The 25,393-nt window shown below is 42.1% G+C and overlaps 1 protein-coding gene across 1 annotated transcript in view; it reads right to left on the bottom strand.

Moving 5' to 3' along the window:
• Positions 1 to 25,393, bottom strand: part of PLCB3 (phospholipase C beta 3) — a 139,841-nt gene that overhangs the window by 58,579 nt on the left and 55,869 nt on the right. The window contains exons 6-13 of the mRNA XM_067472482.1: positions 23,166 to 23,219; positions 21,508 to 21,583; positions 17,996 to 18,096; positions 13,443 to 13,609; positions 11,453 to 11,599; positions 4,765 to 4,922; positions 2,272 to 2,354; positions 2,086 to 2,170 (exon numbers count right to left, since the gene is read on the bottom strand). Coding sequence (XP_067328583.1) covers positions 2,086 to 2,170; positions 2,272 to 2,354; positions 4,765 to 4,922; positions 11,453 to 11,599; positions 13,443 to 13,609; positions 17,996 to 18,096; positions 21,508 to 21,583; positions 23,166 to 23,219 — 871 coding nt within the window. The remainder of the gene's footprint in view (positions 1 to 2,085; positions 2,171 to 2,271; positions 2,355 to 4,764; positions 4,923 to 11,452; positions 11,600 to 13,442; positions 13,610 to 17,995; positions 18,097 to 21,507; positions 21,584 to 23,165; positions 23,220 to 25,393) is intronic.

The following is a 25,393-nucleotide window of genomic DNA, read 5'->3' as shown; positions in this document are numbered from 1 at the left end:
ACAGGTATATGGAGTGTTATATGAGATATGTATAATGAGATGTTATATGATGTTTAATTGATTGTTATAATGCTGTTGTTTTAATTGTTTTTAACTGTTCTGTGGTGGGGTATAAATTGTTATATTATATATTCTTGTTATGATTCTAATATTGCATTATTATTATTATATATTGTTATTCTTAGATATTCTTGTTATGATTTTATTATATTGTTTTATTATTATTATATATTCTTGTTATATTATATATTCTTGTTATATTATATATTCTTGTTATGATTCTAATATTGCATTATTATTATATATTGTTATTCTTAGATATACTTGTTATGATTTTATTATATTGTTTTATTACTATTATATATCATTGTTATATTATATATTCTTATTATATATTCTTGTTATGATTCAATTATATTGCGTTATTATTATATATTGTTATTGTTAGATATTCTTGTTATGATTCTATTATATTGTTTCATTATTCTTATATATTGTTATTGTTATATTATATATTCTTGTTATATATTCTTGTTATGATTCTATTATATTGCATTATTATTGTATATTGTTATTGTTATTCTTATGATTTTATTATATTGTTTCATTATTATTATATATTGTTATTGTTATATTATATATTCTTGTTACATTATATATTCTTGTTATGATTCTATTGCATTATTATTATATATTGTTATTCTTAGATATTCTTGTTATGATTTTATTATATTGTTTCATTATTATTATATATTGTTATTGTTATATTATATATTATTGTTATATTATATATTCTTGTTATGATTCTATTATATTGCGTTATTATTATATATTGTTATTGTTAATCATATTCTTGTTATGATTCTATTATATTACATTATTATTATTATTATATATTGTTATTGTTAGATATTCTTGTTATAATTTTATTATATTGTTTCATTATTATTATATATTGTTATTGTTATATATTCTTGTTATGATTCTATTATATTGCATTATTATTATATATTGTTATTCTTAGATATATTTGTTATGCTTTTATTATATTGTTTTATTATATATTCTTGTTATATTATATATTCTTGTTATGATTCTATTATATTGCATTATTATTATTATATATTGTTATTGTTAGATATTCTTGTTATGATTCTATTGTATAGCATTATTATTATTATATTGTTATTGTTAGATATTCTTGTTATGATATTATATTGCTTCATTATTATCATATATTGTTATCGTTATATTATATATTCTTGTTATATTATATATTTTTGTTATGATTCTATTATATTGCATTATTATTATTATTATTATTATTATTATAATATTGTTATTGTTAGATATTCCTGTTATGATTTTATTATATTGTTTTATTATTATTATGTATTGTTATTGCTATATTATATATTCTTGTTATATTATATATTCTTGTTATGATTCTATTATATTGCGTTATTATTACTATATATATTGTTATTGTTAGATATTCTTATGATTTTGTTATATTGTTTTATTATTATTATATATTGTTATTGTTAGATATTCTTACGATGTATTATATTATTTTATTATTGTTGTTGTTGTTATTATTATTATTTCAATGGCTTCTCTGTGTTTTTTTGACGTGGTGATTGTCAGGGCCAGCTAGCACCTCTCAACAAAGGCTTCCCCCAGGCAGGAAGCAGCTAATCTTTGAAGCTGCAAGGCTATTCAATGCTAATCAAGCTGGCCAATGGCAGCATTCACACTTGCCTCAAACACTAACCTCACTTGCCTAGGTTGTTGTGAGTTTTCCAGGCTGTCTGGCCATGTTCCAGCAGCATTCTCTCCTGACGTTTCGCCTGCATCTATGGCAGGCATCCTCAGAGGTTGTGAGGACCTCACAACCTCTGAGGATGCCTGCCATAGATGCAGGCGAAACGTCAGGAGAGAATGCTGCTGGAACATGGCTATATAGCCTGGGAAACTCACAACTCAGTGATTCCGGCCATGAAAGCCCTCGACAATACAACCCACCACTTTAAGTTTCTCCCCAGATGGTATTTTTCCCCCTTCAAGCTCACTTTGAAGACATACCGGATATTTTTCAAAGGGATCGATGAGGAGAGCGTCACCAAAAATATTCCGGCAATACTCCGCCATCTTGGCTTGTTGCTTTGCCCTAGGAAAACCCAGAAGAAACAAACCGTGATGCTGCCATTTGCGCTCTCCCAGGTGCTGAAAGAACAGCTCCTTTGGTCTCCGCGGCCAAAAGCTACTCACGAGTCAACGTGGTTCTCAAATGAAAGAATAACCGGGAAGGTCGAAGCCTTGAAGGCGCTTTCGGCAATCGCCTCGATGACTTCCTGCAAAAAAAAACACAAACCGGGAATAAGACCACACCTGGAATATTGTGTCCAATTCTGGGCATCGCAATCGACAAGCTGGAATGTGTCCAGAGGAGGGCGACTCAAATGATCAAGGGTCTGGAGAACAAGCCCTATGAGGAGCGGCTTAAAGAGCTGGGCATGTTTAGCCTGAAGAACAGAAGGCTGAGAGGAGACATGGTTTTGGTTTTCCCCTTGACATTAAGTCCAGTCGTGTCCGACTCTGGGGTGTCGTGCTCATCTCCATTTTTAAGCCGAAGAGCCAGAGTTGTCCATAGACACCTCCAAGGTCATGAGGCTGGCATGACTGCATGGAATGTGTCCAGAGGAGGGTGACTCAAATGATCAAGGGTCTGGAGAACATGCCCTATGAGGAGCGGCTTAAAGAGCTGGGCATGTTTAACCTGAAGAAGAGAAGGCTGAGAGGAGACATGATTTTGATTTTCCCCCTTGACATTAAGTCCAGTCGTGTCCGACTCTGGGGTGTCATGCTCATCTCCATTTTTAAGCCGAAGAGCCGGCGTTGTCCATAGACACCTCCAAGGTCATGTGGCCAGCATGACTGCATGGAGCGCCCTTACCTTCCCGCCGGAGGGGTACTTATTGATCTACTCACGTTTGAATGTTTTCAAACCGCTAGGTTGGCAGAAGCTAGGGCTGACAGCGGAAGCTCACGCTTCTCCCCGGAATTGAACCTGCGACCTTTGGGTCAACAAGCTCAGCAGCGCAGCGCTTTAACCCAATGTGCCACCGAGGGCTCCCGGTTAATTATTTAATTATTAATAATGTATTATTTATTTATTTATTAAATAATTGAATAAATTACTATTATTTGTATCCTGCAAATATGAGTAGATCAATAGGTACTGCTCCGACAGAAAGGTAACGGCGCTCATTGCAGTCATGCCGGCCACATAACCTCGGAGGTGTCTAAGATAATGCCAGCTCTTCGGCTTAGAAATGGAGACAGTGGGAGCTCACTCGCTTCCCGGATTCGAACGTGCAACCTTAGAATCATAGACATCGGACAGATGGCAAGCTATTTAACCTCAGCAGACTGAAAGCCAAAACCAAGGCCACAGCAACATCTGTTATAGAACTCCAATATGCCGATGATAATGTCGTCTGTGCACATTCAGAAGAAGACCTACAAGCCACTCCCAACACTTTTGCAGAAGCATACGAGAAGCATACGAGAAGCTCGGCCTGTCACTGAACATCGAGAAAACCCAAGTGCTCTTCCAGCAATCACCAGTCAATCCTTCTTCAATGCCAGAAATACAGCTTAGTGGAGTAATGTTAGAAAATGTTGACCATTTCCGCTTCCTTGGCAGCCACCTCTCCACAAAAGTCAGCATTGACGCTGAATTACAACACTGGCTGAGCTCTGCGAGTCCTCCTAAGAGATTTGCAGGAATTTTCGGAGGCAACGTTGATGGAATCATTCCAGGAGTTGCATGTGACGTCTGTAGACAGTCCACGTTTTGCAGGCATAGAGCAGGATTGGGGGGACAATTGCTTTATATGTCCCGGTCCTCAAACACTCTCTGCTTCATTCGGAAAAATGCTGCACTCGCAGAGCTCAGGCAGTGTTGTATTTCGGTGTCAAATGTTGACATCTGTACATAGTCCTCATTTCCCAGTCATATAGCAGGATTGGGAGGACAATAGCTTCATAAAAAAGCACCTTGGTTGCCCTACAGATGTCCCGGACCTCAAACACTCTCTGCTTCATTCGGAAAAATGCTGCACTCGCAGAGCTCAGGCGGTGTTGTATTTTGATGTCAAATGTTGACATCTGTAGATGGTCCACGTTTCGCAGGCATATAGCAGGATTGGGAGGACAATAGCTTTATAAACAAGCACCTTGGTCTCCCTATGGATGTCTCGCTCCTCAAACACTCTCTGCTTCATTCGGAAAAATGCTGCACTCACAGAACTCAGGTGGTGTTGTATTTCGGTGTCAAATGTTGACATCTGTAGACAGTCCATGTTTCGCAGACACATAAATTGCCATGGAGAGTCAAAGAGCTAGTCTGATTTCTCCCCAACTGTATCTGTAACCTACAGTGTTTTTACTCTTGGTGTAAGCTTGATAATAGCCTTTGTTGAGTGTCTCCTGTCCCGTATTTACTCCGAAAACTGTTGGGTACCTTTCATAGCTTTTGGACATGGGCCTGGACTATGACAATGAACATATTGATTGAGTTGTGGCTTAAGGTTTTGATATTTTGCTGGTCCTAAGACTAGGCTCAGTCTGCAATGGTAGACCTGTTGAGAAGGTAGACCTCCTTTCTTGGGTTCATCTCAATGGGTGGCACAGTCCAGGTCCCAGGCCCAACATAGGAGGTCTATCCCTTCAACAGGGCTATGTTTTCGTCTCAGATACCTTGAAGGGGATTTCCGTGGTCATTGTGAATCCGTGGGTGATGAAGGGTTCCTCGTCCTGTGGTCGACCCTTCCAGCAGTCAAGCTCAATGCAGCGGCAGCCGCTCAGCAGGACCTGCCGATACATCTCCACCGAGGAATTGCCGGTCAGTTGCCCAGCTGCGGATGAAAGGAGAATTATTATCACCATTATATTTTACATCACAATTATTATATTGTTATAATAATTATTATTATTGTATTATATACTGTTATTCTTAATTTTTATTTTTATTTTTATTATTATTATTATTATTTATTTATTTATTTATTATTTATTATTTAATTATTTTTATTTTATATTATTAACCAGCTGTACCTGCCACGTGTTGCTGTGGCCAACCTTCCCTCCCTCTGCCTTTCCTTCCCTCTTTTTCCCTTCTCTCCCTTTTTCTTTTCTCGCTTCCTTTGCTCTTTGGTTCCAGCCTTCCTTGTCTCTTTCCTTCCTTCCCTCCCTTTTTCTTTCATTCCTTCTCTCCTTCCTTCCCTCTTTTACTTATTTCCTTATCTCCCTCCTTCTCTCCTTCCTTCTCTACCCTCCTTTCTTTCCTTCCTTCTCTCCTTCCCTCTCTCCTTCTCTCCTTCCTTCCTTCTCTACCTTTCTTTCTTTCTCTCCTTTCCTCCTTCTTTCCCTTTTTCTCTCCCTCCTTCCTTCTCTACCCTTCTTTCTTTCCTTCTTTATCTCCTTCCCTCCTTCTTTCCCTCCTTCTCTCCTTCCTTCTCTACCTTTCTTTCCTTTCTTCTCTCCTTTCCTCCTCTCCCTCCTTCTCTCCTTCCTTCCTTCCTTCTCTATCCTTTTTTCCTTCCTTCTCTCCTTCCCTCTTCTCTCCCTCTTCCTTTCCCTCCTTCCTTCTCTACCTTTCTTTCTTTCTTTCTTTCCTTCTTCCTCTCCTTCCCTCCTCTCCCTTCTCTCTCCTTCCTTCTCTACCTTTCTTTCTTTCTCTCTTTCTCTCCCTCCTCTCCTTCCTTCTTTATCCTTTTTTCCTTCCTTCCTTCCTTCCCTCCTTCTTCTCTCAATTTCTTTCTTTCCTTCTTTCTCTCCTTCCCTCCTTTCCCTTCTTCTCTCCCTCCTTCCTTCCTTCTCTACCCTTCTTTCTTTCCTTCCTTCCTCCCTCCTTTCTGTGTATGTGTTTTGTGCGTGTATGCATAAATGCGTGTATATATGTGTGTTTGTGTGTATATATGTGGTTTTGCACATGCATTGTAATGTATTTTTTGGCTTCTTAAGTCCCTTCCGCTGTGTTTTTCAGTGTTTTTATTAGTGATAGTCACTTGTTGACCTGATATGTGTCTTGTGTCCAAATTTGGTGTCAATTCGTCCAGTGGTTTTTGAGTTCTGTTAATCCCACAAACCAACATTACATTTTTATTTATATAGATTACATTGCATTATTATTATATTGTTATTGTTATATTATATATTCTTGTTATGATTGTATTATATTGCATTATTGTTATATATTGTTATATATTCTTATGATTGTATTATATTGTATTATTGTTATATATTGTTACTGTTGTATATTCTTATGATTGTATTATATTGCATTGTTATTATATATTGTTATTGTTATATTATATGTATATATTATATGTATATATATTATATTATATATTATATGTATTATATGTATATATTATATACAATCATGCTGGGGAAAGTGGAAGGCAAAAGGAAGAGGGGCCGACCAAGGGCAAGATGGATGGATGGCATCCTTGAAGTGACTGGACTGACCTTGAAGGAGCTGGGGGTGGTGACGGCCAACAGGGAGCTCTGGCGTGGGCTGGTCCATGAGGTCACGAAGAGTCGGAGATGACTGAATGAATGAACAACATTGTTATATATTGTTATTGTTATATATTCTTATGATTGTATTATATTGTATTATTATTATTAGATATTATTGTTATATTATATATTCTTATGATTGTATTACATTGCATTATTATACGTTGTTATTGTTATATATTATTATTATGATTGTATGATACCGCATTGTTATTATATATTGTTATTGTTATATTATATATTCTTATGATTGCATTACATTGCATTATTATATGTTGTTATTGTTATATATTCTTATGATTGTATTATATTGTATTATTATTATATATTATTGTTATATTATATATTCTTATGATTGTATTACATTGCATGTTGTTATTGTTATATATTCTTATGATTGTATGATACTGCATTATTATTATATATTGTTACTGTTATATATTCTTATGTTTGTATTACATTGCATTATTATAATATATTATATATTCTTGTTATGACTGTATTATATCGCATTATTATTATTACTATTACTATTATTATTATTATTATTATTATTCTACCACCAGTTTTATGTTTTTTCTTGGATGTCCTGCTTTCTAGGCCTGTTCCGGGGATTTTTCAAGGCACTTATTCAGAAAAATGCATTGATTGTACCCCACCAGCTATAGTCTCTCAGACAAGGTTATTATGGATTTTCTATAGGAGATTCCATATGTTCTGTATCTAAAAAACCGGAGCTGATAAGGAGAAAGCAGACGCAATTTTTGGAATCAGCAACTCAAATCGACCCAGAAACAGGGCGAACATTTAAAGCAGCAAAATGTGTGTCGGCCAGTGAATTATTTATACGCCTGACAAAACTGGAATTGGAGAAGCCATATCCAAAACGGTTAGGAGAAAAAAAAGGGAAAGAGGAAATGCAATACAAGGAGCAGATCTGTATCTCAAGAGAGACCGCTCTTTCAGTTCCCAAGAGGGAGACATTTTCTTCGCAGACGTCCCTCATAAAAACCCTTTCACTTCAGATAAACGTTCCCTCAGGCAATCGCTCTGTTCTCCTTTTTCCTTGGATTTCATTTAACAAAAGTGAGCACACAAACACCTCAGACTACGGTACGATGTTTCCCTTTCTGACGCAAAGGGGTTTATTCCCTTTTGCAAAGGATTTTTACCTCAGAAAACAACCATTTTATGCTTTTATGTGGCGTAATTAACTCTGAGGGAGACATCTTGAACCTCAAACTACAGTATTTCCTTTTCTGATGCAAAGGTTGGTGCTTATTCCCTTTTGCAAAGGATTTTTACCTCAGAAAACAACCATTTTGCGCTTTTTTATGGCGTAAAGTAACTCTGAGGGAGACATTTTGAACCTCAGACTACAATATTTCCTTTTCTGATGCAAAGGTTGGGAAATATTCCCTTTTGCAAAGGATTTTTACCTCAGAAAACAACCATTTTACTCTTTTTTGTGGTGTAAAGTAACTCTAAGGGAGACATTTTGAACCTCAGACTACGACATTTCCCTTTCTGATGCAAAGATTGGGGTTTATTCCCTTTTGCAAAGGATTTTTACCTCAGAAAACAACCATTTTGCGCTTTTTTATGGTGTAAAGTAACTCTGAGGGAGACATTTTGAACCTCAGATTATGATATTTCCCTTTCTGATGCAAAGGTTGGTGTATATTCCCTTTTGCAAAGGATTTTAATCTCAGAAAACAACCATTTTACTCTTTTTTGTGGTGTAAAGTAACTCTAAGGGAGACATTTTGAACCTCAGACTACGATATTTCTCTTTCGGATGCAAAGATTGGGCTTTATTCCCTTTTGCAAAGGATTTTTACCTCTGAAAACAACCTTTTTATGCTTTTATGTTGTGTAAAGTAACTCTGAGGAAGACATTTTGAACCTCAGACTACGATATTTCCTTTCTGATGCAAAGGTTTGGGTTTATTCCCTTTTGCAAATGATTTTTACCACAGAAAACAACCATTTTAATAGGTTGTTGTAGGATTTTTCGGGCTATATGGCCATGTTCTAGAGGCATTTTCTCCTGATGTTTCGCCTGTATCTATGGCAAGCATCCTCAGAGGTAGTGAGGTCTGTTGGAACTAGGGAAAAGGGATATGTGTGTGTGTGTGTGTGTGTAGGTGAACTATAACTGCAAAACCAAAGGACACTGTCCACCAAACCCTTCCAGTATTTTCTGTTGGTCATGGGAGAACTGTGTGCCAAGTTTGGTTCAATTCCATCGTTGGTGGGGTTCAGAATGCTCCTTGATTGTAGGTGAGCTATGAATCCCAGCAACTACAACTCCCAAATGACGAAATCTTTTTTCTTTTTTAGTGAAGGACATACATTGGGTTGTTAGGTGTCTTGTGTCCAAATTTGGTGTCAATTCGTCCAGTGGTTTTTGAGTTCTGTTAATCCCACAAACTAACATTACATTTTTTTATTTATATAGATATTATTATCATTAATACTATTTACAGGAGTCTTGCCAACAGTGAGCAAGAGCCAATTCTAGAAAGAAGTGAGAAGTTATGGGGCGCCATTTAAACTTCTGTATAAATAAACTAGCCGTCCCCTGCCATGTGTTGCTGTGGCCCACATGGGGATTCTTTGTGGGAGGTTTGTCCCAGTTCTATCGTTGGTGGGGTTCAGAATGCTCTGTGATTGTAGGTGAACTATAAATCCCAGCAACTACATCTCCCAAATGTCAAGATTCTATTTTCCCCAAACTCCACCAGTGTTCACATTTGGGCATATTGAGTATTCGTGTAGAGTTTGGTCCAGATCCCTCATTGTTTGAGTCCACAGTGATCTCTGGATGTAGGTGAACTACAACTCCAAAACCAAAGGACACTGGCCACCAAATCCTTCCAGTATTTTCTGTTCGTCGTGGGAGTCCTGTGTGCCAAGTTTGGTTCAAGTCCATCGTTGGTGGGGTTCAGAATGCTCTTTGATTTTAGGTGAACTATAAATCCCAGCAACTGCAACTCCCAAATGTCAAAATTCTATTTCCCCCAAACTCCATCTGTGTTTATATTTGGGCATATTGAGTATTTGTGCCAAGTTTGGTGTAGATCCATCATTGTTTGAGTCCACAGCGCTCTCTAGATGTAGATGAACTACAACTCCAACACGCAAGGTCAATGCCCACTAAACTCTTCTAGTGTTTTCTGTTGGTCAGGAGAGTCCTGTGTGCCAATTTTGGTTAGATTCCATCGTTGGTGGGGTTCAGAATGCTCTTTGATTGTAGGTGAACTATAAATCCCAGCAACTACAACTCCCAAATGACAAAATCATAATTTTTGAGTGATGGTCACTCCTTATGTTGTGAGACGTTGTGTTGCCAAATTTGGTGTGATTTCGTTCATTGGTTCGTTTGTTTTTAAGGTACTCATGACGCACAGAGCATTTATATATATATATAGATAGCGCTAAGGCACTATTATATGAAATCCTCCGCTCCTCCATGAGGTTCACTTGGGTGTGTTCACCTTTTCCTTTTGCAGCATAACCAACAATATGGGATTGTAGTGAACACAGAATTGGAAGAAAATAACCCATATGCCACTTTAAGCACCTTGGAGGAAAGGTGGGACATAAATGCACGACAGGTGGGATATATGAAAATGAAGGAAGACTGCCTTTTCTAGATGTCCTAGTCATCCGCAAACCAGATCAACAATTGGGTCACACCGTCTACAGAAAACCCACACACACAGAGAGATATCTACATAAAAACTCCAACCATCACCCAAGTCAAAAAAGAAGCCCCATTCAAGCCTTGGCAGACCGTGCAAAAAGAATCTGTGAAGCCCACCTCCTCCAAGATGAACTGAACCCCCTCAAGTGGGCTCTCCAGGCCAATGGAGACTCCACCTCAGACATCAGAAGAGCTGCAAGACCACCAAGGAGAAGCCATGAGAGTCAAGATGAAGATCCACCCAGAGGAAAAGTGTTCCTGCCAGACATCAAGGGAACCACTGACCGCAGAGGGAAGCTGATGAGGAAACACAACATACAAACTATCTACAGACCCGCCAAGAAAATCCAACAAATGCTCCGTTCAGCAAAGGACAAGAGGGATCCTCTCACCTCTGCAGGAGTCTACCATTGTATTCCATGCAGCTGTGGACAAGTCTACAGAGGGACCACCAAACGCAGCAGCATTGCCCAGGCACGCATCAAGGAACATGAAAGGCACGGCAGACTACTCCAACCAGAGAAGTCAGCCATAGCAGAGCACCTGAGGAACCAGCCTAGACACAGCATATTATTTGAGAACACAGAAATGCTGGACCACACCAACAACCACCATGTCAGACTACACAGAGAAGCCATTGAAATCCACAAGCATGTGGACAATTTCAACAGAAAGGAAGAGACCATGAAAATGAACAAAATCTGGCTACCAGTATTAAAAAACTCTAAAATTACAACAGCAAAACAGCAGAGAGGAAACAACCAGGCACATCTTAACACCTCTCAACAAAACATTTTCCCAGGCTCAGGCAGGCCTTCAAATGCTAATGAAGGTGATCAGGTGAAACATTCACACCTAGCTCCAGAAGGGAAGTGCTTCTTGCCCCATCCCAGCCATTCCACAGATATATAAACCCATTGTCCTACTTCCAACAGACCTCACTACCTCTGAGGATGCTTGCCATAGATGCAGGCGAAACGTCAGGAGAAAATGCCTCTAGAACATGGCTCTATAGCCCGAAAAAACCCACAAGAACCTAGGTGGGATATAAATGCAAACAAAGCAAAAACTATATATTCTCTATCTAGATATGCAACTTTTTTTTTCATTTGCAGAAGATGGAGAGAAAGTCACAACCATTGCAGAACATACCTGTGAGGTAGGTATTATGTGAAGAATTAATGAAGTAGCCGCTTAAGGGCTGGGTCATATCGTCACTTAAGTCCAGCTTTTCTGGGGGGACAATGGCATTCTCTTCTCCGCCCAGGTAGCGCCCAAACCCTTCCATCGACATCTGGTCTGAAGAAAAGACAGGGGGGCAAAAAACATTAGAAGGTAGCAAAAGGGGAAATCGCAGCACCCACTGGTTCCCATTTACGCATCCATCCATGATGTTTATTGCCATGCACAAACTGCATAGTTATAATTTGCCACTGTTGTTCTATTATTATTATTATTATTATTATTATTATTACTACTACTACTACTACTACTACCGGGATTGTGGTGCAGCTGGCTGAGTGTCAGCTGCATTAAGATCACTCTGACCAAAAGGTCATGAGTTCGAAGCCAGCCCGGGTTGGAGTGGGTTTCCAACCAATTGTGTGTAGCCTGTTGTCGACCTTTGCAGCCCAAAAGACAATTGCATCTGTTAAGTAGGAAAATTAGGTACCACCTTAAAGTGTGGGGAGGCTAAATTAACTGATTTATGAGGCCATAAAGAAGACTCCAGCAAAGCATTCCAGCGGGGAAGCATGCGGGGAATGCGGAAGTGCTTCGTTTGCTGTGACATACTGTGATAATAATAATAACTTTTATTTGTATTACTACTACTACTACTAATAGTAATAACAACTTCTATTTGTATTACTACTACTACTAATAATAATAATAACAACAACAACAACTTCTATTTGTATTACTACTACTAATAATAATAGTAATAACAACTTCTATTTGTATTACTGCTACTAATAATAACAACTTCTATTTGTATTACTACTACTACTAATAATAACTTCTATTTGTATTACTACTAATAATAATAATAGTAGTAGTAGTAGCAACTTCTATTTGTATTACTACTACTACTAATAATAATAATAATAGTAATAACAGCTTCTATTTGTATTACTACTAATAATAATAATAACTTATATTTGTATTACTACTACTAATAGTAGTAGTAGTAGTAACAACTTCTATTTGTATTACTAATAATAATAATAATAGTAATAACAACAACTTCTATTTGTATTACTACAACTGCTACCATTAGTAATAGTAATAACAACTTCAATTTGTACTACTACTAATAATAATAATAATAGTAATAACAACTTCTATTTGTATACTAAATCGCAAAGAGAGAAAGTTATAAGTAATAATAATAGTAATAACAGCTTCTATTTGTATTACTACTACTAATAATAATAACTTCTATTTGTATTACTACTACTACTAATAGTAGTAGTAACAACTTCTATTTGTATTATTACTACTAGTAGTGGTAGTAGTAATAACTTCTATTTGCATTATTACTACTACTAATAATAATAGTAATAACAACAACTTCTATTTGTATTACTACAACTACTACCATTAGTAATAGTAATAACAACTTCAATTTGTACTACTACTAATAATAATAATAGTAATAACAACTTCTATTTGTATTACTACTAATAATAATAGTAATAGCAACTTCTATTTGCATTACTACTACTACTAATAATAATAATAGTAGTAGTAATAACAACTTTCAATTTGTACTACTACTACTACAAATAATAATAGTAATAACTTCTATTTGTATACTAAATCGCAAAGAGAGAAAGTTCCTTTCCCCAAGCAATATGCATTTCTTGAGACATTAAAACAAACAAACAAACAAACCAAACACATACACACATTCGTTCCGGTCTCTAGGAAATGATTTAATACCAACCCTGATTTATCCTCAGGCAGGACCGACAGAGTTTGGGTTTGTTTGGGTGTTCCCTCGATTTTTATCAGTTTTAGACTTATTTATGCAATGCTTTTGACATTAAATAAATAAAGTCCAACATTCCAACCATACTAGCCTTGAGATTATGCGAACCCAAAGTATTTTACGAAGGATAGGGAGACGGAGAGGGCTCACCTCGCTGCTGGAACTGTTGGTTGGGCTCGTACTTGTCGATGAGCTGGCGGACCTGGGCCTGAGTCAGCGGAGGATACAGGACCTCATTGAGGCGGGGGTCTCTTTGCTTTTGGTTGATGAAGTCCATCAGCTGGTCCAGACTGAGGTACGGCTTCCCCTTGGCTCCACTGTTTACCAGAAGGAGAAGTAGTAGGTAGAGAAGGAGGAGGAGGCGGAGGAAGAGAAGAAGAAGGTGGAGAAGGAGGAGAAGGAGAAGAAGGAGGAGGAGGAGGAGGAGAAGGAGAAGAAAAAAAGGAGAGGAAGGAGGAGGAGGTGAAGAAGAAGTTGGAGGAGGAGGAGGAGGAGGAGGAGGAGGAGGAGGAGGAGAAAGAGGAAGGAGGAGGAGGAGGAGGAGGAGGAGAAGAAAAAAAGGAGAGGAAGGAGGAGGAGGAGGTGAAGAAGAAGTTGGAGGAGGAGGAGGAGGAGGAGGAGGAGGAGGAGAAAGAGGAAGGAGGAGGAGGAGGAGGAGGAGGAGGAGAAAAAGGAGGAGGAGGAGGAGGAGGAGGAGGAGGAGAAAAGGGAGAGGAAGGAGAAGGAATAGGAGGAGGAGGAGGAGGAGGAGGAGAAGGAGAAAAAGGAGAGGAAGGAGAAGGAGGAGGTGAAGAAGGAGGAGGAGGGGGAGGAGAAGAAAAAGGAGAGGAAGGAGGAGAAGGAGGAGGAGAAGAAAGAGAAGTAGGAGAAGAAGGAGGAGGACAAGGAGGAGGAGGAGGAGGAGAAGAAAAAGGAGGAGGAGGAGGGGGAGGGGGAGAAGGAGAAGAAAAAGGAGAAGAAGGAGAAGGAATAGGAGGAGGAGGAGAAGAAGAAAAAGGAGAGGAAGGAGAAGGAGGAAAAGGAGGAGGAGGAGGTGAAGAAGGAGGAGGAGGAGGTGAAGGAGGAGGAGGAGGAGGAGGAGAAGGAGTAGGAGGAGAAGGAGAAGGAGGAAGAGGAGGAGGCGAAGGAGAAGAAGAAAAAGAAGGAGGAGGAGGAGGAGGAGGAGGAGGAGAAGAAAAAGGAGGAGAAGGAGAAAGAATAGGAGGAGGAGGAGGAGGAGGAGGAGGAGAAGGAGAAAAAGGAGAGGAAGGAGGAGGAGGAGGTGAAGAAGGAGGAGGAGGGGGAGGAGAAGAAAAAGGAGAGGAAGGAGAAGGAGGAGAAGGAGGAGGAGGAGAAGTAGGAGAAGAAGAAGGAGGAGGAGGAGGACAAGGAGGAGGAGGAGGGGGAGGGGGAGAAGGAGAAGAAAAAGGAGAAGAAGGAGAAGGAATAGGAGGAGGAGGAGGAGAAGAAGAAGAAAAAGGAGAGGAAGGAGAAGGAGGAAAAGGAGGAGGAGGAGGTGAAGAAGGAGGAGGAGGAGGTGAAGGAGGAGGAGGAGGAGGAGGAGAAGGAGTAGGAGGAGAAGGAGAAGGAGGAAGAGGAGGAGGCGAAGGAGAAGAAGAAAAAGAAGGAGGAGGAGGAGAAGGAGGAGGACAAGGAGAAGGAGGAGGAGGAAAAGGAGAAGAAGAAGAAAAAGTAGAGGACCGAGAAGGCGGAGAAGGAAGAGGAGGAGGAGGTGAAAAAGGAGCAGGAGAAAGAGGAGGAGGAGGTGAAGAAGAAGAAGAAGGGGAAGGAGGAGGAGGAAGAGGAGGAGGAGGAAGTGGAGGAAGAAGAAGGTCTTAACAGATTAGAGGGATGGACCAAAACTAACAGGGTCTGCCTCCAATTAGACAGGAAAAAAATTAAATGCAAAGATATACGTTGTCTTCCAAGACCATGTGGCCAGCATGACTGCATGGAGCACTATTATCTTCCCGCCAAAGCGGTATCTATTGATCTACGCACATTTGCATGTTTTCGAACTGCAAATGTTTGAACTCTCCCTGCTCCCCGGATTCGAACCGCCAACCTTTTCGTCAGCAAGTTCAGCAGCTCAGCGATTTAACTTGCTGTGCTACCGGGGGGGGGGGGGGGGCGCTTGGGTGCACATTAGATTTGTATAATACAGTAATCTTATTCCTGAGCCAAAGAGGAAGCTTCCTTAGGAGCAGCTGGAGATCGTACTTGAAGGGCATTATCCTTAATTTATTGGCCATGGCTCAATGCTATAGCATCCTGGGATTTGTAGTTTGGTGAGGTGTTTGGTCTAGAGACCGCCCTTTTTCCTGGGGATGAGATCTCCATTTTGGAGAAGCTCTCCTGCCGTCTTTAGTATAGAAAAAGCCTCAGATGTGCTGGTGGCCAAGCTAGGCAGCTCGGACAGGCCATTGTGAGTACGGTTACCCTCTTGCTTTTGAAACTGGTGCTGAGCTCAGATAGGGGAAGACCCGCTCTTTCCAAAAGGCAGTAGCTCAGCGTTGGGGCAGGGAATATCTCTGGATTTCTCTGCCATTGGGAGAGGCTCCATTACTTCATCCCCAAACTAACCTTGAGCTTGGATAGAGGAAGACCTGCTCTTTCTAAAAGATAGCAGCTCAGGGTTAGGGTAAAAGATCCCAGGATTTTTCTACCGTTGGGGAAAGTTAGTTAACTTTCCCCAATGGTAAAAAAATCCTGGGATCTTTTACCCTAACCCTGAGCTGCCGAAGAAAAAGAGAAGGAAAGAACATCTATATGGATTCACGAGTTGACTGTTTGTGTTTGTAACTTCATCAAGCTGTGCCAAGTCTGTCAAGGACTTTGAGAAATAAATGTGCGCCAGCTGCGCCCGTACCTTGGGAAGTCTGACTTGGCCACGGTGGTCCACGCTTTGGTTACATTCCGTCTAGATTACTGCAACGCTCTCTACGTGGGGCTGCCCAGAAGCTGCAGCTAGTCCAATGCTCGGCAGCCAGATTTCTAACGGGTGCTGGGTACAGGGAGCATACAACCCCTCTGTTACGCCAGCTCCACTGGCTGCCGATTAGCTTCCGAGCACAATTCAAAGTGCTGGTTTTGACCTACAAAGCCCTAAATGACTCTGGCCCTGTTTACCTGTCTGAACGGATTCTCCCCTATGAACCATCGAGGTCTTTAAAATCTTTCAGGGGGGCCCTGCTCTCAATCCCACCACTGTCACAATTGCGGTTGGTGGGGACGAGAGACAGGGCCTTCTCGATGGTGGCTCCCCGGCTTTGGAACTCCCTTCCACAGGAGATTAGAACTGCTCCCTCCCTCCTGACGTTCAGGAAGCTAACAAAGATTTTGCTGTGGAATGCGGCCTTTGACAACTTTGGTCCATATGGAAGGAGAATGAATAATTGTGAATTATGACCAGGAATGCTTTGACGACGTGGCTATGTGATTGTAATATGTTTTGAATTGTGTAATGATGATGCATTGTGTGGTTTGTATTTTTGTTTATGAACACATATTGTGAACCGGATCTGAGTCCCTTTTGTAGATGAGAAGATCGGTATAGAAAATTTTTAAATACATAAATAAATAATGTTCTGTTTGATGTTCAAATCCGAACTGGCCTCAGTTGCTGGAAATCTTGAGCTTCTAAGTAAGCCACCCGCAGTTCACCCAGATAAAGAGAAAAGCCCATCTTAGTTTTAACTTTATAGTGTCTGGGTGTGACAGCACAACCATCGTCATTAACATTGCCATCATCACCATGTTTATATCCCACCTTTCTCCCTGTAGAAAGCGGCTAATCATAATTGTGCTGCCACGTGCTGGGCCTGTAATAATTGATTTTTTAAATAGGACGTGCTCTTTGTGCCCAGCGGGGAGCTGGGGTGCCTCGGGTGAGAGGCCTTCAAGGATTTTCCCATACACAGTCTTTAAAGGGCTTGAAATGTTTAACAAAGTTCTTTATTATTGCTTAGGTCTTCAATAAAACAACAAACACTTCTTGGATCTTCAACAGATTAAACAACTGCTTCTTAACTTGCCCCAAAATGGACAGGCACCTTGCTTGGAGAACTATTTCTTTCTTTAACAAGGAAAACCCCTTTTAACCCCTCCCAGGCAATCTACTGTCTAAGCTTTGCTGATGTGGGTTGTACTACCGGTTCCAAGCTGCGTCTTGGGTCCCAAGTAGACCTACCAGTCAAGGCTATGTAGATTCTCCAGCTGGAGTTCTTTGAGTCTGCAAAACTGTTTTCTTCCAAAACTTTAGGACTGTTTCCCTCAGATGCTGTAAAGCTGAAAGGCTGTAAGCTCCCAGCCAGAGCTTTGGGACTGTTTTTCCCTGGAATTTCTGCCCTAGATGCTATAGGAAATGAAGCTTTTCTACGGATGGAGCTAATCTACATCCTGTAGCTTAGCTTTCCACTATAAGACTGAACTAAAATGGCTCCCTCTCTTCCCATGGCCCTGGGGAAAGGGGCGGAACCAAAACTTAACAATGATAGACAGGTGGCTAGCCCTATGATTGCAAACCAAGGGAAGCCACCTTGTTGCAAATGCATTGAACCTTGGAATATATGCAAACAATAGAAAGAAAATGAAGCTGAAGCTCCTGGTACAGCCGTACCAGGACAATAATTTTAATAATAACAATTTCAAAACAAGGCAAATAAATCAAATTAAGACACTCCCCCCCCCTTCTCCTGCACCAAAACGAAACTCCGTTCACTCACATCTCTAGTAAAATCTTGTCGATGTCCGGGCGAAGGCAGAGCTTGTTCAGGAAGCGTTCGAAGATCTCCAGGGTGAACTCATCGGGTTTGATGGACTCGCTCTAAGGATGGAGAAATGGAGCAAATCAATCCAATGAGACAAACACACGCTGGAGAAGTGATGGTTCAGCAGCTGGAGGGAAAATACTAAAAAAAGTCCCAGGCAGAAGTATAGATTTTTAGAGATGGCTCAGGTCCTTCTGGAAGGCGGCCAACCTGATGTCCCTGGACAGAGAGTGCCACAGACAGGGGGCCACTGCTGAGAAGGCCCTGTCTCTCGTCCCCACCAACCGCGTTTGTGACAGTGGTGGGATCGAGAGCAGGGCTTCTCTTGAAGATCTTAAACTTCATGATGGTTCGTAACAGGAGATACTTTCGGACCGGTAGTCTAGGCCAGAACCGTTTAGGGCTTTAAAGGTTAAAACCAGCACTTTGAATTGTGCTCGGAAGCTCATCAGTAGCCAGTGGAGTCGGCATAACAAAGGAGTTGTATGTTCCCTGTACGCCGCTCCGGTGAGCAACCTGGCTGCCGACCGTTGGACTAGTTGAAGCTTCCGGGCAGTCTTCAAAGGCAGCCCCATGTAGAGTGCGTTACAGTAGTCTATTCGGGATGTAACAAGAGCGTGGACCTCCGTGGCCAAGTCAGACTTCCCAAGGAACGGGCGCAGCTGGCACACAAGTTTTAATTGTGCAAATGTTCTCCCGGCCACCGCCGAGACCTGAGGAATGGGGTGAGCTCCCGTCTGTCAGCTCCAGCTCAGAAATGGAGATGAGCACCACCCCACAGAGTCAGGCTCAACTAAACGTAATGTCAGGGGAAAACTTTTACCTATACTAGGGTTATGGGCCCAGCAGGTTTATTTAAAAACTAGCCATCCCCTGCCACACGTTGCTGTGGGCCTGTCTGTGTGTATATGTTTTGTGTGTGTATATATGTGCATATATTTGTATATATGTGTATATATGTGTGTGTGTTTGTGTATATATATATGTGGTTTTGCACATGTGTTGTAATGTATTTTTTGGTGTTTTTTTGCTTTTTAAGTCCTTTCTGCTGTGTTTTTCAGTGTTTTTATGAGTGATGGTCACTCGTTGGACTAATATCAGTATTTTGTCCAAATTTGGTGTCAATTCGTCCCGTGGTTTTTGAGTTATGTTAATCCCACAAACGAACATTATATTTTTATTTATATAGATACAAAACAGGATATATAAAAATTATTTTCCCTCCTTCAGCTATTATTGCGCTCTGGTGGCCGGCAGGACTGCTGACTGAAAGGTCAGCGGTTTGAATCCAGGGAGCAGGGTGAGCTCCCATTTGTCAGCTCCAGCTGACAAATTGAATATTTTTCATCTAAATGGGGGAAACATGTGACGAGAGTGGAAGGCAATGGTTCTCAAGGCCTGAAGGCGAACAGATCAAGACAGAGACTGCACTGACCAAATGAGAATACCATTTTGTAATATTTTGTAAACTATTTCTTCAAGCTATTTTGGAGAGCGATTTGTTTGTTTAGCAATCACAAACAGGAAAGATCTCTGCAGATTTGCTTAGCTTGTAAAGAGAGCTTTGTTGTGTTTTTTTTGTGCTGACAGGAGTGAAGACCAACAAGTTGAAGGTTCGAATCGGGGAGCTCCCTCTGTCAGCTCCAGCTCCCCGTGCGGGGACATGAGAGAAGCCTTCCACAAGGGTGGTAAAACATCAAAACATCCGGGCATCCCCTAGGCAAAATCCTTGCAGACGGCCAATTCTCTCATACCAGAAAGTGACTTATAGTTTCTCAAGTACCTCCTCACACACACAGGAAGTAAACAAGTGTTTACTTTATTTACTCGAATCTAATGCTCACTTTTTTTAGTGAAATTACCATGCAGAAATTAGGGTGCACATCAAGGTTTCCGCCAACATTAAGTCTAGTCGTAACCAACTTTGGGGGGTGGTGCTCATCTCCATTTCCAAGTCAAAGAGCCAGCGTTGTCCATAGACGCCTCCAAGACTATGTGGCCTGCATGACAGCATCGAGCGCCATTACCTTCCCGCCAAAGCGGTACCTATTGATCTACGCACATTTGCATGCTTTCAAACTGCTAGGTTGGCAGAAACTGGAGCACTCCCCGCTCCCCGGATTCGAACCGCCAACCTTTTCGTCAGCGAGTTCAGCAGCTCAGCGGTTTGACCTGCTGCGCCACTGGGGGAGGGCATGGGTGCACATTAAATTCGTACGAGGGTTGAATGAAAAGTAATGCCTCCACCGGATTCGTGCCGCCAACCTTTTCGTCAGCAAGTTCAGCAGCTCAGCGGTTTAACCTGCTGCGCCACTGGGGGAGGGCGTGGGTGCACTTTAGATTTGTACGAGGATTGAATGAAAAGTAATGACTTCGCTGGATTTGAACCGCCAACCTTTTCATCAGCAAGTTCAGCAGCTCAGCGGTTTAACCTGCTGCGCCACTGGGGGAGGGCATGGGTGCACTTTAGATTCGTACGAGGGTTGAATGAAAAGTAATGCCTCCGCCGGATTCGAACCGCCAACCTTTTCGTCAGCAAGTTCAGCAGCTCAGCGGTTTAACCTGCTGCACCACTGGGGGAGGGCATGGGTGCACATTAGATTCGTACGAGGGTTCAATGAAAAGTAACGCCTCCGCCGGATTTGAACCGCCAACCTTTTGTCAGCAAGTTCAGCAGCTCAGCGGTTTAACCTGCTGCACCACTGGGGGAGGGCATGGATGCACATTAGATTCGTACGAGGATTGAATGAAAAGTAATGCCTCCACCGGATTTGAACCGCCAACCTTTTGTCAGCAAGTTCAGCAGCTCAGCGGTTTGACCTGCTGCGCCACTGGGGGAGGGCATGGGTGCACATTAGATTCGTACGAGGGTTGAATGAAAAGTAATGCCTCCACCGGATTTGAACCGCCAACCTTTTCATCAGTAAGTTCAGCAGCTCAGCAGTTTGACCTGCTGCACCACTGGGGGAGGGCATGGGTGTGCATTAGATTTGTACGAGGGTTGAATGAAAAGTAATGCCTCCACCGGATTCGAACCGCCAACCTTTTCGTCAGCTAGTTCAGCAGCTCAGCGGTTTAACCTGCTGCGCCACTGGGGGAGGGCATGGGTGCACATTAGATTCGTACGAGGGTTGAATGGAAAGTAATGCCTCCACCGGATACGAACCGCCAACCTTTTCGTCAGCAAGTTCAGCAGCTCAGCGGTTTAACCTGCTGTGCCACTGGGGGGGGCATGGGCGCACATTAGATTCGTACGAGGGTTGAATGAAAAGTAATGTCTCCACTGGATTCGAACCACCAACCTTTTTGGTCAGCAAGTTCAGCAGCTCAGCGGTTTAACCTGCTGCACCACCGGGGGCGGGCTTGGGTGGACATTTGGGGGAGCTCCCTCTGTCAGCTCCAGCTCTCCATGCGGGGACATGAGAGAAGCCCCCCACAAGGGTAGTTAAATATCAAAACAAACTTACCCTATTAAAATTCAGACCACAGGATTCCAGGGCTGTCTCCACCCTCTTTTTGTCGGCTGAGAACATTTTGAGGATGCTGCAGGGAAGGAGAACAGAGGTAAATTCTCAACAAACAAAGAAAGAAAAGAAAGAGGGAGCGAAGGAAAAAGAGAAAGAAAGAGAGAAAGGGGGAGGGGAGGGAAGACAGAAGGAAGGGTGGAAGCAAAAAGCAAAGGAAGGAAGCAAAGAGGTAGAGAAGGAAAGAGAAAGAGGGAAAGAAAAGGGGGAAAGAAAGAAAAAGGTAGAGAAGGGGAGAAGGGGAGAAAAAAGGAAAGGAAGGAAAGAGGGAGTGAAGAAAGGAGGGAGAGAAAGAGGGAGGGGGAAAGACAGAAGGAAAGATGGAAAAGCAAAGGAGGGAAGGAAAGAGGTAGAGAAGTAAAGCGAAAGAGTAAAAAGGGGAAGGAAAGAAAGAGGTAGAGAAGGAAGCGAGGAGAGAAAGGGAAGGAAAAGAAAAAGGGAGGAAGGAAAGAGGTAGAGAAGTAAAGAGAAAGAGTAAAAGAAAAAGGGGAAGGAAAGAAAGGTAGAGAAGGAAGGAAGGAAGGAAGGAAGGAAGGAAGGAAGGAAGGAGAGAAGGAAAGAAAAAAAGGAAAGAGGGAGTGAAGGAAGGAAAGAGGTAGAGACGGAGAGAAGGAAAGAAGGGAAGGAAGGAAGGAAAGAGGGAGCGAAGGAAGGAGGGAAAGAAAGAAAGAGGCAGGGAAGGTTGGCCACAGCAACGCGTGATGGGTACAGCTAGTACTCAATATGCCCAAATCTGAACACTGGTGGAGTTTGGGGAAAATAGACTTTGACATGCTGGGATTTATAGTTCACCTACAATCAAAGAATCTCAATGATAGAATTGGACCAAACTTTCCACAAAGAACCCCTATGACCAACAGAAAATACTGTGTTTTCCGATAGTCATTGGTAATCTCTCTGACACCCCTTCGCGACCCACCCAGCGATCCCAACCCCCAGGTTGAGAAACACTGAGCATTCTCTCCTGACATTTCGCCCACATCTATGGCCAGCATCCTCAAAGATTGTAAGGTATATAGGAAACTAGGACAAGTGGGGTTTATATATCTGTGGAATAATGTCCAGGGTGGGGGAAAAAACTCTTGTCTGTTTGAGGAAAGAGTGAATGTTGCAGTTGGCCACCTTGATTAGCACTGAATGGCCTTGCAGCTTCAAAGCCTGGCTGCTTCCTGCCTAGGGGAATCTTTTGACCAGGCTTGTCCCCATGTAAGCCACCATGGGTACCTTCAAGGATTGACTGGATACAAAAAAAAGTTGTTATTATTATTACTACTATTATTATTATTTGTTGCAAGGTGTTAGCTGGCCCTGATTGTTTCATGCCTGGAATTCCCCTGTTGTTCTTTATTTACTGTTCTGATTTCGGAGCTCACTCACGAAATCAGTGTTTCCGGCCATTAAAGCCTTCGGCAACACATACACAGGGGCGGCTCAACCATTACGCGAAGTAAGCATTTGCAGTATAGTTGATGTTGCCCAGGGGCGCTCTTGAGGCTCTCTTGGGGGAAAATAGACCTTGACATATGCGAGTTGTAGTTACTGGGATGTATAGTTCACCTACAATCAAAGAGCAAAGAGGACGAGGAGAAAAAGGACCTTACTTCTTGACAGGGATCCTGCCATCCTGATTGACCTGGATTTTGAGCCGGGTGTAGCTATAAGGAAGAAAAAAAGCGCAGAAAATTACCTTCTGATTTTCTTACAAGCATTTATTTCTTCTGGCTATCTACTAAGATTTGATTCTTCACTCTTCGTGTGGTGTGTTTTAAGTCAGAGGGTTTCCTCTTGACCTGGAATGTAACAGGTTCGTAGGGGGAAGATGTGGTTCCGAATCATTTAGAGTAGTGGTTCTCAAACTTTCTAACACCGTGACCCCTAAATATGCTTCCTCATGTTGTGGTGACAATAACAACAACAACAACAACAACAACAACAACAACAACAACAATAATGGGACCCTTGAGTTGGAAGGGACCCCAATGGCCATCCAGTCCAACCCCACTCACTCCTGCCAGGCAGGAGGACCCCATCCAAGCCCTCCCAACAGGTGGCCATCCGGGTTTGATTGATAATAACAATAACAAGAACAACAACAACAACAATGGGACCTTGAGTTGGAAGGGACCCCAACGGCCATCCAGTCCAACCCCTCTCACTCCTGCCAGGCAGGAGGACCCCATCCAAGCCTTCCCAACAGGTGGCCATCCAGTTTTGCTGAATAATAATAATAATAATAATAATAATAATAATAATAATGGGACCCTTGAGTTGGAAGGGACCCCAATGGCCATCCGGTCCAACCCCACTCACTCCTGCCAGGCAGGAGGACCCCATCCAAGCCCTCCCAACAGGTGGCCATCCGGGTTTGATTGATAATAACAATAACAACAACAACAACAACAATAATAATGGGACTCTTGAGTTGGAAGGGACCACAACGGCCATCCAGTCCAACCCCTCTCACTCCTGCCAGGCAAGAGGACCCCATCCAAGCCCTCCCAACAGGTAGCCATCCAGTTTTGCTGGATAATAATAATAATAATAATAATAATAATAATAATAATGGGACCCTTGAGTTGGAAGGGACCCCAATGGCCATCCAGTCCAACCCCACTCACTCCTGCCAGGCAGGAGGACCCCATCCAAGCCCTCCCAACAGATGGCCATCTAGTTTTGCTGGATAATAATAATAATAATAATAATAATGGGACCCTTGAGTTGGAAGGGACCCCAATGGCCATCCAGTCCAACCCCTCTCACTCCTGTCAGGCAGGAGGAACCCATCCAAGCCCTCCCAACAGGTGGCCATCCAGTTTTGCTGGATAATAACAATAACAACAACAACAACAACAATAATAATGGGACTCTTGAGTTGGAAGGGACCACAACGGCCATCCAGTCCAACCCCTCTCACTCCTGCCAGGCAAGAGGACCCCATCCAAGCCCTCCCAACAGGTGGCCATCCAGTTTTGCTGGATAATAATAATAATAATAATAATGGGACCCTTGAGTTGGAAGGGACCCCAATGGCCATCCAGTCCAACCCCTCTCACTCCTGCCAGGCAGGAGGACCCCATCCAAGCCCTCCCAACAGGTGGCCATCCAGTTTTGCTGGATAATAATAATAGTAGTAGTAATAATAATAATAATAATAATAATAATAATAATAATGGGACTCTTGAGTTGGAAGGGACCCCAATGGCCATCCAGTCCAACCCCTCTCACTCCTGCCTGGCAGGAGGACCCCATCCAAGCCCTCCCAAAAGGTGGCCATCCAGTTTTGCTGGATAACAACAACAATAACAACAATAATGGGACCCTTGAGTTGGATGGGACCCCAATGGCCATTCAGTCGAACCCCACTCACTCCTGCCAGGCAGGAGGACCCCATCCAAGCCCTCCCAAAAGGTGGCCATCCAGTTTTGCTGGATAACAACAACAACAACAACAACAACAACAATGGGACCCTTGAGTTGGATGGGACCCCAATGGCCATTCAGTCCAACCCCTCTCACTCCTGCCAGGCAGGAGGACCCCATCCAAGCCCTCCCAACAGCTGGCCATCCAGTTTTGCTGGATAATAATAATAATAATGATAATAATAATAATAATAATGGGACTCTTGAGTTGGAAGGGACCCCAATGGCCATCCAGTCCAACCCCTCTCACTCCTGTCAGGCAGGAGGAACCCATCCAAGCCCTCCCAACAGGTGGCCATCCAGTTTTGCTGAATAATAACAATAACAACAACAACAACAACAACAATAATAATAATAATGGGACCCTTGAGTTGGAAGGGACCCCAACGGCCATCCAGTCCAACCCCTCT

This window comes from Anolis sagrei, chromosome 12 (genome assembly GCF_037176765.1).
Source record: "Anolis sagrei isolate rAnoSag1 chromosome 12, rAnoSag1.mat, whole genome shotgun sequence".
Taxonomy (NCBI): Eukaryota; Metazoa; Chordata; class Lepidosauria; order Squamata; family Dactyloidae; genus Anolis; species Anolis sagrei.
Note: the sequence above shows the minus strand (reverse complement) of the source record. Positions and strands in the feature narration are given on the sequence as shown.